At 37.4% G+C, this 13,421-nt stretch overlaps 1 protein-coding gene and 1 long non-coding RNA gene across 3 annotated transcripts; one reads left to right on the top strand and one right to left on the bottom strand.

The window, feature by feature from the left end:
• Window positions 1-6,237: 6,237 nt before the first annotated feature.
• On the top strand, window positions 6,238-8,568 carry LOC146453255 (uncharacterized). Its single transcript, XM_085096811.1, has 2 exons — window positions 6,238-7,148; window positions 8,063-8,568. Exons 1-2 carry the CDS (start codon window positions 6,819-6,821, stop codon window positions 8,120-8,122), a joined length of 390 nt encoding a protein of 129 aa, XP_084952937.1. The 5' UTR covers window positions 6,238-6,818; the 3' UTR covers window positions 8,123-8,568.
• A 669-nt stretch (window positions 8,569-9,237) lies between these two features.
• Window positions 9,238-13,253, bottom strand: LOC146453254 (uncharacterized). Of its 2 annotated transcripts, XR_014859541.1 has the most exons (3): window positions 12,982-13,253; window positions 12,919-12,939; window positions 9,238-10,143 (listed from the first exon to the last, which is right to left on the bottom strand). It is a non-coding gene; the product is annotated as an uncharacterized LOC146453254 (long non-coding RNA). The 2 variants fall into 2 exon arrangements; XR_014859540.1 differs by having other exon boundaries at window positions 9,260-10,143; window positions 12,919-13,253.
• Between the last annotated feature and the right edge of the window lie 168 nt (window positions 13,254-13,421).

The following is a 13,421-nucleotide window of genomic DNA, read 5'->3' as shown; positions in this document are numbered from 1 at the left end:
GTTGAACGAGTTTAAATAATCGCGAAGTAGCACAAAAGAAATCAACTTATATTTTCTGCTCACGTTTTCGTTGACGTTGCCGTCGCCGCTGCTTACGTTTTCTATTAGGGAGTTTTAGTAACGTGACGGCGACGGCAACGATAACGTCAAAAAAGCAATAGGGTTTTTAACCAAAACATCAACTCTGCACGTGGATTACACTTTTTGGTACATCTCTGCGCCGTCACTACACGACTATGGAGGACTTAAACACGCGACGAATAATTTTTCTTTCTCTTTCTAAACTTTAGTGCGGTCTCCAAGAATTCATCTCCAGAAAATTTCACCTACATTTGACATCTAAAGCAAGTTGGAATAATTGCGACGACGTTTGAAAAAACGCGAATTCATTTTTATAGTGACGTTCTCGCTACCGTCGCCGTCGTCGTTGCTAAGAAGGCGGAAGACGTCACATGTCAAGCATTCCAAGCGTCGCGGATTATGATATGTAATTGCTTGCAAAGCTCCCAGATTTTGTATTTTGACTGGTGAATTCTTCAACCAGTTTTATGTTATTTGATCCTGGCTTTATTACTAGTTGTTCTACTTTAAACGTTGCTCTTCGTGTACTTTATCGCAAGTAATTCAGCTTATAGCTGCGAGTTGTGTTTTTTTTTTAATAAACGATTTATATATCTATCTATCTCGAGCCACCCTAGTGATGGAATTACAGTTCCATGCCACTTTTTTCTCTTCCTTTTAGGCCCCGTTTATATGGAGATAAGTTGTCCCGGGAAAGAGGGTCACCCTCCCAGCCGAGTCAACTTCAGCGAGCGTTTATATGAGAAGAAAGTTGACCCCTTTGCCCGAGCCAACAGCGCTTGCGCATGCTCTGATTGTCTCGCCTTGACGGAGTTGACCCGGCTAGGCGAGTGGAGATAAGTTGGCCCGGCTAGGAGGGTGACCCTACCATCGAAAAAGGGTGACCCGGCTAGGCGGGTCACCCTTGCAGCCGAGCCAACTTTTTGTTTCTCAAGTAAACGGTTCGCCAAGTTTGTAAGGAAATGTTGGGTAGCTCGGGTAGGCGAGTGACCCTTCTACCCGCGACAACTTTTCTCCATATAAACGGGGCCTTAGCGCGCTTTTTTAATCATTCATCTGCATCAGCCATCAACGTGGCGTTTTATAATTGATGACAGGGTGTTCTCAAAATAACACTTATCAGCACTGAGACACACGTACCATCCCCGTGGTATGGCCAATACCGTACGCATGCGCACAACCATATCACCCGGGCAGTGGCAGCCATGGACAGCTGTTTCGCCCTTATTGGGGCTCATCAGCATGGCATAGCCGTCGTATTGGCCATACCACGGGGATGGTACGTGTGTCTCAGTGCTGATAAGTGTTGTTCTCAAAATAGTTCGAATCAGGCTAAGTGACATATCAAAAACACGCAGAAAAAGTCGCGAGAAATTCAGGCAAGTCGAATTTTCGCGACAAAGTGCGGATTCGTTGCGTCGCGTTTTCTCTAGCCTGCAATTTTCCCTGCGCGCTGATGATGCGACATTTTGAAAATATCGCATCACCTGTCCAGCAAAAATCACTGGTGTGGCATCAGCTTCATAAAACAGCTCTGTTCTTTGAGCTTAGAGGGTTAGCTTCTAAAGAAACTGTGGTCCTGTGTCGGTGGGAGAGTAGAAAAGAATGTTTGGTTTTATCAACAGAGTTGATAAGGTAATTTGCCCACCGTAAAGAGATTCGCGAGGCTAACGCTCGAAACGTCAGCACTCGATTCTCTTTACGGTGGTCGAACTGTTGATAATAACAAACACTCTATTCTTTGAACGTTTTTCAAACCAGTGTTAAAAACGAAAACTAAAGTAGCTGTCCAATCAACGCCGCAACTAACACAGTGAACCAATCAGAACTCAAAGTAGGTACATATATTTGGTGGCAAGCGCGTGAGCGCAAAGCACGTTGTTGGTTGGAGCGAACTTTTTAACCTATTATGGCGCGCAGTAAAGCAAAACCAAAGCAAACCCCTGGGGCTGGTTATTTAAACGGAGTCTAACTTAGACCATGGTTTAAAGGGACAGTGTCACCTGTTTTCTGTGTCACTTTGAATAGCCAAAACATATTTGAGTCGATGGAATCGTCAAAATTATTGTTCAGGTTCCACTAGTGCACAGAAACTAGCCTGCGAGGACACACGCCAAAAACAGCTGACAACGGTACCTCTGGACACTGTCTGAGCGTTGTACCATGACGATGCACCACGAGATTTCGGCCCGCGGATCGCTTATGCCAGCCGGAGATGGTTCTCGCTGTTCAGTCCGATACCTTGTCCCACGACAAGACAGTGAGGGAGGGAAAAGTCGGCCCCTAGACCATATGAGACAGATCCCTTTCATACTAGCACTTTCACCTCTACTGACTTAAACTGAGATTCAGCCACATATATAAATAACATTTGGTCATTTTGTCTTCCACGTGGTACGTCTTGAGGTTTCAGCATGCGCACGTGCTAAAACTCATATAACGACAGAAGGATCACCATGTCCTGACCATGATGTCTTGGAGGTACCGCTTATGGACTCCTTTTACCTTATTTAATTCTTACAATTTTTATTGCCGTTTTCCCGAAAACGATTACTCCTTCGAGGGATTGTTGACAATGCTTCTGTATACGATGGTTAAAAATTGTTCTTTGCCATTCGACCATTCTATAAACGTGAGTCCGGGATTTAATAGAGCAATATTTCGTTGTTTATTTCAACAAAATCATCAGGCGATGACGTAAAATAGAAAAGGCTACGAAAAAAAAACACACTTCTGATTTGAAATTACAGTTGTTCTGTAGGTCCCTTGACGCCTTTAGTCCCGAGTTAAGATTGGGCGTACGATGTTTAATCATTAGTCCTCTTTAAAAGTAGTACATTTGCTTGAGCAATTAAAGTGGTATTATCTTGTACTGTTTGTATATCGAATGGTCTTTTGCCTAGAGGGTGCGGGGAATCAAGCTGGATTTCAAACAAGGTCCTGATAAACTTGAAACCTTCCAATTGTCGTCACAATTGCTCTAACATAATTGTAATTTCAAATCACTAGTGTAGTTTTTTTTTGTAGCAAACTCCTCTGGCTGGCTAAAAACTGGTGTACGCTATCGCTTGCTGGCAAGCTGGAAAAATTTCTCTTGCACTGGCTGGCATTAACTTCCTTTTGCTATTTTCAACTTTTTGGCTAGTTGACAGACATCACACTAAAAGCTGGCTGGGATTTTCATTTCTTAAAAGTCTTGCTCGCTGGCAATGAAGAGCGGATATTTTTTAGTAGTAAGCAAGATTGACGTGGGGACACTCAGCTAGTGTTTCAGTGTCTAGTGTTTACATGCGATTAATTTTGTCCAAAAGGGTCGTTGGGGAAGCGACCGTTTTAGATAATTTATCAATGTGTGTTTGCCACCGTAGGTTTTCATCAATAAATATTCCAAGTGATTTGACAGGGGAGACATGTTCTATCGGAACATTATCAATTGAGAGCTCAAGGGGGCTCGACAAAATACTCAATTTTTGTCTGAAGTCAATAAGCATAAGTTCAGTTTTAGCAGAGTTCAAAGTAAGTTTATTGGAAATAAGCCATTTGTTTAGGTTATCTGAATTGTGATTCAGATTTAACTGTATTGAATTCACATCAACATAAGTGATGTGGGTGTCAACAGCATAGGCTGCCACGATGTTAGGCATTTTGGCAAGTCATTGATATAAATAAGAAATAAAAGGGAGGCAATGATTGTTCCTTGCGGTACTCCACATTTAAGTGAGCAGATTCTAGAAAGAGAATACCAACCAAGAGCTGTTCCTTGTATTCCGTAAAGGTTCATTTTAGATAAAAGAATATCATGGTCAATGGTGTCGAATGCCTTTTCTAAAACGAGGAAAACCATTAACATTACCACGATCAATATTAAAGGCCCAATCATCCGTAGCTTCAAGAATGGCAATTACAGTTGAGTGTAACGAACGAAAACCTGATTGATGATTAGAAATGATATCTTCATTGGTCAAAAAGTCACTATACAACTGGTCATAACGGAAATGACTGAAACAGGTCGATAATCATTTAGATCAGATGGCTCACCTTGCTTGAAGAACGAAGAAATATACCAGAGACTAAAGATTTATTAAAGACATCACATTGTGAAACTGAAATAAGATCAGCACATTCGCATATATTTTTATCAAGACCATTATCAAGACTTTAGATCTACATAATTTGTTTAGATGTGAAAAAACAATACTGCAGTTAGTCGAAGAGAAGCTGAATTTGTTGTTATTTACATTTATATTATTGATATAACTTAGCAAGTCTGGGCCAGTTGTTGAAAAATGGTCATTAAAAGCATTAGAATAATAAGATGCTTTAGAAATTTTGATGTTATTGCTCATTATATTTCGCAACTTTTTGTACTTTTCCCAATCGCGTGGATCATTCGATGTAATCGCTTTTCTGTTGGCAGCATCACGATCACGCATGCCTTTCTTTAATTCTGAATTGATCCAGGGTGCTTTATTTGTTCTAGCGCGTCTAGTTCGGAGCGGCGCATGAATATTAACAACATCCAAAAACTTCGTTTTCCAGTCAGTCCACAAAACATTTGGATCTTCAGGACCAGTCTTGTTGATCGATATCTGCTAGGTAATTTAAACTGTCAATATGATTTAAGTATACTCGACGCTTATGTGAAATTTCTGATTTATTTGAGCTTCAACAACTTATAACTGAACCTACTCGCATAACTGAATCCTCTTCAACATTAATTGATTTAATTTATACAAACTATACTGACAGGGTAGTCTGTTCCGGAGTCTCTCATATCGGTATCAGTGATCATAGCCTTGTTTACGTTTATAGGAAATAACCTCTCGCTTTTCCTTCAAAAATTTCTTATAGAAATTTCCAATTGCCTTTTGAACGCGCTGTAAATGCGCTTTGAACTCGTGTGGACGTTACTTGATCGGTATACGTAAAGGCCGCACTGGTTACTCAAAGAAACGCAAAATTCATGGAAATCAGTATTCTAAATGGGAAAACACTGATAAAGATCGAAAACTGAAGAAATCGCATGGGGCAGTCGTAACCAGACGTTTTACCGTCTAAACTGGCCTTAGGTTGCTTTCACAAGTTTTCAGGAGTATCGCAAACATGGAAAACGAAGACCCAAAAACGAAGACCGAAGACCGAAGACCCTGTGGTCTAAAACGAAGACCCACTAGTCTAAAACGAAGACCCTGTGGTCTAAAACGAAGACCCACTGGTCTGAAACGAAGACCCTATGGTCTAAAACGAAGACCCTGTGGTCTATTTTTGCATAAATTAAAATGTCATCTGAGAGCGCGACAAACCTGACAGTTGTTTAATATCTCAGTAGGTACAACACGTGTCAAATTGTGTAACGCAATAGGACTGTAACTGTCACAGGTGCGCTTGATTCGTTTCAAAGGCCGGGCTCAAAGGTGAACTGTGTGTGACTTGCAACGTTCTACAATCAAATACAGCACACTGAATGTCCCCGGGAAAATTTGTAATTGATATAAGTGTTAAAACGAACAACATTATAGAACTGTTGCGGTTTTGATCATATGTCGAAAGTGTCACACAACAGATTTGAAAAACGATATTTTAGACTCATCCCACAAGCCAAAAAATCTTATTGCTTTGACGTTTTACAAAATAGGCTCTTCATTTTGTATAAGATCACGTTTACATTTCATTACATTTACATTTGATCATATGGTGAATAAATTTGCGAGTCACGCACAGTTGACCTTTGCGCCTTTATATGATAAGGACACTCACCTCGTTGTAATTTGCTCATATTTGAAAAATAGAATATTAGTGACGACAAAATATACTAAAAGCGTCACTTAAACGTATATTTCTATACTGTTGGAATGTAATTGCGTTACACAATTTGACACGTGCGACTGAGATATTAAGTAACTGTCAAGTTTGTCCCGCTCTCAGATGACATTTTAATTTATGCAAAAATAGACCACACGGTCTTCGTTTCAGACCAGTGGGTCTTCGTTTTAGACCACAGGGTCTTCGTTTTAGACCAGTGGGTCTTCGTTTTAGACCAGTGGGTCTTCGTTTTAGACCAGTGGGTCTTCGTTTTAGACCTGTGGGTCTTCGTTTTAGACCTGTGGGTCTTCGTTTTAGACCACAGGGTCTTCGGTCTTCGGTCTTCGTTCCCGCAAACATTGTTTAACTGTCGAAGACGTCAGTATCTCCAAATCGTGAAAATAAGAAGCAATGCCCACCTAAATTCCATGTACGGTAGATTGCGATGTCCTTACGCAGAACCAACACGGTCAAAGCGCACTGAAAAACAACATCAAGTTTTTTCACGAGTTTGCCGAGTTCAACCGTTTCCTATGAAGTGGTAATCGGAGAAAGATGGCGACTGTGCACAACACAGCCGGTTGAGAAAAGATAACATCGGCCTAAGGGAGGTGACGTCATCGGGTTATTCTTCGGAGCAGCATCCGATTATACCGACGGGTAAGCACACGGGATGTCAGGACACGGGATGTCAGGACACGGGATGTCAGGACACCAGGCAGTGACCTAATCCATTAGTCCACCGAGGACTCGCTGCCAGAATACGGAATTTTTTGGCTAGATATACCAACCCTCCATATAAATGCTAACCCTAACCCTAACGCTAAGCTAAATTAAGCTAACCGGAGTGCTATTTAGGCTAACCGGGGTGCTTTTTAGGCTAACCGGAGTGCTATTTATGCTAACCTGAGTTTACTTCATGTAATGTTAAGGAAATGTCCAAGGGCAGTTTGAGGTATGGAAACAAGTCTTCCCCGCTTGACCTACATTCAGTCTCTTTTAGTAGTAATGGCGGACGACGTCGGAGAAATAAAGACGTCGAACGTTTCTTAGGATTCGTTATGGTAGAATACAGAGTTCTTCCTACTTTCGTTTCTCGGCGTCTGAACACTGATCTCAAGGATTTTACGCTCGATTTGTGGAAGAAACGTGGAACCATGAAAACAGGCAAGATTTGCTCAGGTAACATCGGCCTACGGGAGGTTAGCATCGACCTAAAGGAGGTTAACATCGGCCTACGGGAGGTTAACATCGACCTAAGGGAGGTACGTTTTATAGCACCACGTTTGTATCGTATGTATTATACAGGCACAATCGTACACATGGAAAGCTTATTTCCAAGCATTAAAACTTACAATCGTGCAGGGGCTTTTCTAATCGTTGACCTGAGTGTCATTTCATTTATTACCAACTCATAACATCCACCTACAGGAGGTAAACATCTACCTAAGGGAGGTTATGATTTTTATAGCACCATGCAAGTAGGTAATATAAAAAGGAACGATTGCCGTTTTAGAAAAAATTTATTTATAAAGAATTATTTCTATTATTATTATTATTATTATTATTATTATTATTATTATTATTATTATTATTATTATTATTATTATTTTAATTATTATTGTTGTTATTATTATTATTATTATTATTATTATTATTATTATTATTATTATTATTTGAAAAGCCTTTTAATCTCACTAGAATGAGATTAATGAGAGTTTTCTCATTTTTTTATTTACACTGATAACATGGAATATATTATTATCAATATTATTTTTTGGCAACACACTGACCTACGCTGGGCCATTTATATTCATCTAATGAAACACTTTCACAGCCATAAAGATTTGCTGTGAGAGGTGTTATGGGTTAAAATTATAGAAAAATTGCTGGTGCATTAAAATAGCATCATAGCTGTTATGATGACTAAAGACAATTGTTTTCTTGTTGTTGTTGTTGTTGTTGTCATTTTTTCTTGGTTGACCCCATCAACCTGTAATTTCCACATTAAATTTTGCTAGAGGTGACTGTTTATGACTGTTGAAAAGATAGATCATTTTTTAAAAATAACCCTTAATATGTCAGAATTTATTTCAATTTAATTTGTGATCACTTACAAGAGGTTTGACTGCTTACTACAGTACATTAACAATATTGGTTTTATTTTATTTCTTTTCAGAATGCAATACTTAAACTGTGCAGACCACTGAAGAAACTGCTACTTCAAAGACACCTATGACTCATTAATTCCTCAAAAGAGATTGTGTTCAACAGATGTTGTTGAACTGTTATTGTCAAGCTTGACCTCTCGTCATGTGGCAAAATTATGTAAAATTTGATGTTTCAAGTTTGTAGGGTTAATTGATGGAGGATCTCCCATATAATGATGGATTGAATGCAAATGGTCATAATTTTGTTCCTCTCTGACAGGAAATTGTGTAGATTGGTATATATGTACCACTTAGAGTGCAAAGATACAAAATGACCAACATTTTTTAGTAATGTTTAATTGGAAGAAAGATTCTTAGTCCTTTCTACAACTTAAGGACGGTGCCTACTATTGTTACTGCGCATACGTTCGGCGCATCTGGAGATACTCGGGTTTCCTATGGGTGGTGCCTACTATTACAGGGATATTTTTGCGCACTTTAAAACTATGCGGAGAAAGCAGAACTTAGCAAGTGATTTTGGTATCCAAAAAGAAAATTGGGGGAAACCATGCATTTTTCAGAGATAATAAAGCTTCAATTTGGAAAAAAGCACCATACATTGCTTTGTATTTTGCTGCTTTTTAGAATAATTGTTACCCCCAATTTTTTTTTTGGATTTCAATACCCACTACCAAGATCTGTTTAATTTCCCGCATAGTGACAAACCGTGCAAAAATACTTCGCTATTAGTAGGCACCGTCCTTAAGCAGTTGTAAAAAGAAATCCCAAAAAATAACTGAGGGTCTTTCTTCTACTTAATCCTGATATTGAAATGCATCTTTCAAATATCCACATTCAATTACAGTTATGGTTGCTAACCTTTATGGCTATTGAGTCAAAAAGATATGACGTAAAGAGCTATTATTTCGTAAGTCAACAAATCTGTACCTCAAGTAAAGGTCAAAATGAAATTGAGCCATGCCATGAACCTTTAAGTGTGCTTTTCAAAAGATCCAAATGACCACCCCTAAATGTTTTCATTTTCATGTTTTAAGCTCATGACGTGTCATTTGTTATCAAGTAAGCTCTATGCTTCTAAATACGGGTGGAACTTTGTCACGAGTTGGAGAACAAGTCAAATTTGAACAAAAAATAAATGCCGTGTTCCCCCCCCCCCCCCCCCTCACATGGCATTTGACCATGTACCATGCCTGGAAGAAGGGAATTGAATTTGGCTGGGGTAGAGAAATTGAACTGAATTTACACTGTACCTTTGGCATGGGAGAATTTGGACTTTTCTCTTTTTTTTTCTTCTGCTTGAAAACAATAATTATTGAACAACTGAGACAATATAATATATAACGCTTTTTATTCATAATAATAGTACAAGAGAGTGCATGGTAATAAGTAATAAATCGATATTGAGATGCCGAAGCCGGGGGCTTACATGGCACAATTCATACAGGAGATTGGTGAAAATGGTGCAATTACTTTACAGTTTACAAATAAATAAATAAATAAATAGATAAATATTAATGTTAATAATAGTGATAATAATAATAATAATAATAATAATAATAATAATTTAAATGAAAAAAATTAAATAAAAAATAAAATATTAAATTAAGCTAAGCCATGTATACGAGAGTTCAAAAGGACATGAATTCACAATTTGATTGGAAGTAATCTCTAAGTTTTTGTCTACAATTCGAGATAGTAAGCGAATTGCCTAAATCAATAGGGTTGTCATTCCAAATTTGAGGGCCTTGTGCACAAAGTGCAAAGGCCCCTTAAGATTCATAAGCTTGCTTCAAGTAAATTCTTCCCTATTATAATACATACTTGCATGGTGCTATAAACATCATAACCTCCCTCAGGTAGATGTTTGCCTACTGTATACGTAGGTGGAATTGTTATCACTTGGTAAAAATAAAATGAAATTCAAGTCAATGATAAAAAAGCTCCTTTTATTATCCCAAGTTTCCCTGCTGAAGAGTAAGCTTCTATGCCTATGAATTGAGTACTCAATGTCTTTTGTGGAATTAATGAGTCATAGGTGTCTTTGAAGTAGCTGTTTCTTCAGCAGTCTGTGCAGTTTAAGTATTGCATTCTGAAAAGAAATAAAATAAAACCAATATTGTTAATGTACTGTAGTAAGCAATGAGAGAGTAATGTTCAATCGTCTTTTAAGGTTTCTTAATAATCATAACATTCTCTCTGACAATCACTCCACCGCTAGCACTTATGCTCTTGCTTGTTTATATGACAAAATCTCTTCTGTTATTGACAATAAGGAATGCACAGTTGGTATTTTTATAGACTTGTCAAAGGCCTTTGACACCGTTGACCATAACATTTTGATTTCAAAATTAGAGCATTATGGTGTTCGTGGCACTTTACTCAGAGGGTTCGAAAGCTATCTAGTAAGCAATAGACAACAATATGTGGAATTTAATGGTGTCAGTTCGGGGTCTTGCAAAATTAAGTGCGGGGTGGCTCAGGGTTCTATACTAGGTCACCTACTCTTTCTACTCTTTATAAATGATCTGCGTAACGTGTCAAAGGTCGTGGATTTTATTCTTTTTGCAGATGATACAAACATATTTTTCTCCCACAAAGATTTTAACTTGCTTCCTGGAATCTTGAATTCTGAAATGCTTAAATTAACTCAATGGTGTCGACAAACAAGCTGTCCATTAACTTTAAAAAATCAAATTTTATGGTTTTTAGTCCACCCCAAAGGAGGAAAACACTTGATATGTCTATTCAATTGACAACAATGCAATTGAACGTGTGAAAGAGACAGTATTTTTAGGTGTTATCCTTGATGAGTATTTGTCATGGAAGCCTCACATTCTTAGTGTTTCTAGAAAAATATCAAAATCAATAGGTATTATTAATTTTATAAGTCTAGCTTTTGCCTTCCCAAAACCTTCTCACACTCCTTGTATTATAGTCTAGATTACCCAGGTTACTTAATTTATTGTGTTTCTGTGTGGGGATCAACATATCAGTCAAATTTAAATTGGATTATTGTTCTGCAAACGTTTCTTGATGCTCATACTGGTGTTCTTTTTAAAGAACAGGAGATTTTTGAAATTCTCTGACATTTATTTATGCCAAATAGGTAAATTTATGTATCTTTTTAAAAGAAGCTTACTTCCAAATTATTTTCGTGATATGTTTACTCTTGCAAGCCAGATACATTCTTATAATACAAGAAATTCCAACCTTTTCTATATACCTTATTGTCGAACGAATCTTCGAAAATTCTCAATTCGGTTTCAAGGTCCTACGTTTTTCAACTCCCTTAGTCGTGAAATTCAAAACAGTGAAAGTATCAGTTTGTTTCTTTCTTAGTTAAATTGACTCCTTGCTGAGCTACACACTTTTTCTTTTCTTTTTTTTTCTTTCTTTCTTTTTTTTTTCTTCTTTTAAAAAAAATTTAATTGGAATTTTCATTCAGTACCATTAACTTTTATGGTTTATCCTATAGTTCCAGGAGGGTGATAGTTAATAAGCCCCAGGCTTCTATATAGGCTTCCTAGCCTTTAACACATTTCATCTTGTAAATAGTTAAGTAGGAATATTGTGTATCATCTTTAATGTATTTATGTTGTATTTTTTGGTTAATGGCAAATAAAAAATGAAGCAGTCAAACAGTCAAACTTCTTGTAAGTCAGATCACAAATTAAATTAAAATAAATTCTGACATATTAAGGGTTATATTTTTAAAAATGATCTATCATTTCAACAGTCATAAACAGTCACTTCTAGCAAAATTTAATGTGGAAATTACAGGTTGATGGGGTCAACCAAGAAAAAATGACAACAACAAAAAGAGAACAATTGCCTTTAATCATCATAACAGCTATATTTATGCTATTTTAATGCACCTGCATTTTTTCTATTTAAACCCATAACACCTCTCACAGCAAATCTTTATGGCTGTAAAAGTGTTTCATTAAATGCGTAAGTCTTTGTTGGCTACAAACTAATATTGATAATAATATATTTTATTAAAAACTGGATCATTGTATAATGCAATTCCAGGGATTTGATTGGCTAAGCGCCCATGGTATATGAGCAATTATACTATGCCAGAGAAATAGCGACTATTAAAACAGTCTTCTTGTTGTTCTTGCTAAGCGAAACCAGTAAGATCTAACAATATTTCTTGATTGTTTTTAATAAAACAATTATTCCACTCGCGCTTGTTGGATATGAGATGATTATAGCCGATGGGCGCTCGTGGATTATTGTTAAATATTCCATGTTATGAGTGTGAATAAAAAAATGAGAAAACTCTCATTATTCTCATCCTAGTGAGATTAAAAGGCTTTTCAAATAATAATAATAATAATAATAATAATGATAATAAATTTTTATAAAATAATAAAATTAATTTATTCTAAAACGGCATGTACACGAAGTGCAAAAGCCCCTTAAGATTCTTAAGCTTTCTTCAAGTCCATCCTTCCTTATTATAATACCATAACCTCCGTTAGGTAGATGTTTACCTCCTGTAGGTGGATGTTATGAGTTGGTAAAAATGAAAATTATGAAATTCAAGTGAATGATAGAAAAGCTCCTTATGATCCCAAGTTTCCCTGCTAGAGTGTAAGCTTATATGCGTATGAATTGACTATTATAAAACATAAACTATACAATGTACACTGTAGGCCACTCTACCTCCCTTAGGTAGATGTTAACCTCCTGTAGGTGGATGCTATGAGTTGGTAATAAATGAAATGACACTCAGGTCAACGAACGATTAGAAAAGCCCCTGCACGATTGTAAGTTTTAATGCTTGGAATAAGCTTTCCATGTGTACGATTGTGCCAGTATAATACATACGATACAAACGTGGTGCTATAAAACGTACCTCCCTTAGGTCGATGTTAACCTCCCGTAGGCCGATGTTAACCTCCTTTAGGTCGATGCTAACCTCCCGTAGGCCGATGTTACCTGAGCAAATCTTGACTGTTTTCATGGTTCCACGTTTCTTCCACAAATCGAGCGTAAAATCCTTGAGATCAGTGTTCAGACGCCGAGAAACGAAAGTAGGAAGAACTCTGTATTCTACCATAACGAATCCTAAGAAACGTTCGAAGTCTTTATTTCACCGACGTCGTCCGCCATTACTACTAAAAGAGACTGAATCAGGTCAATTTGTATAGGTAATCACATGATTCCGAGTGCAATTTGGAATAAATAAGCACGAGTTCCGGTTCATAGTTTTCAATATTTTGGTCGTAGTCATTTTGTGCTGTCCAAGACCTCCAAACTTTTAGCCTGTTGTTTGTGCTTTGTTGAATTTCTTTGCATTTTCCTTTAAACTTCGAATTAAAATGCTGTTACTCTCTTCAAACCTGTTCGCCATTTTGT

Source organism: Pavona decussata, unplaced genomic scaffold, assembly GCF_977016875.1.
Source record: "Pavona decussata unplaced genomic scaffold, jaPavDecu1.1 SCAFFOLD_339, whole genome shotgun sequence".
Classification (NCBI taxonomy): Eukaryota; Metazoa; Cnidaria; class Anthozoa; order Scleractinia; family Agariciidae; genus Pavona; species Pavona decussata.
Note: the sequence above shows the minus strand (reverse complement) of the source record. Positions and strands in the feature narration are given on the sequence as shown.

Excerpts from the sequence above, each read along its gene's own strand:
- LOC146453255 (XM_085096811.1), top strand. The coding sequence starts at position 6,819 with ATGTCCAAGGGCAGTTTGAGGTATGGAAACAAGTCTTCCCCGCTTGAC. Across the intron at positions 7,149-8,062 it reads TTAACATCGACCTAAGGGAG|AATGCAATACTTAAACTGTG; the intron begins GTACGTTTTATA and ends ATTTCTTTTCAG.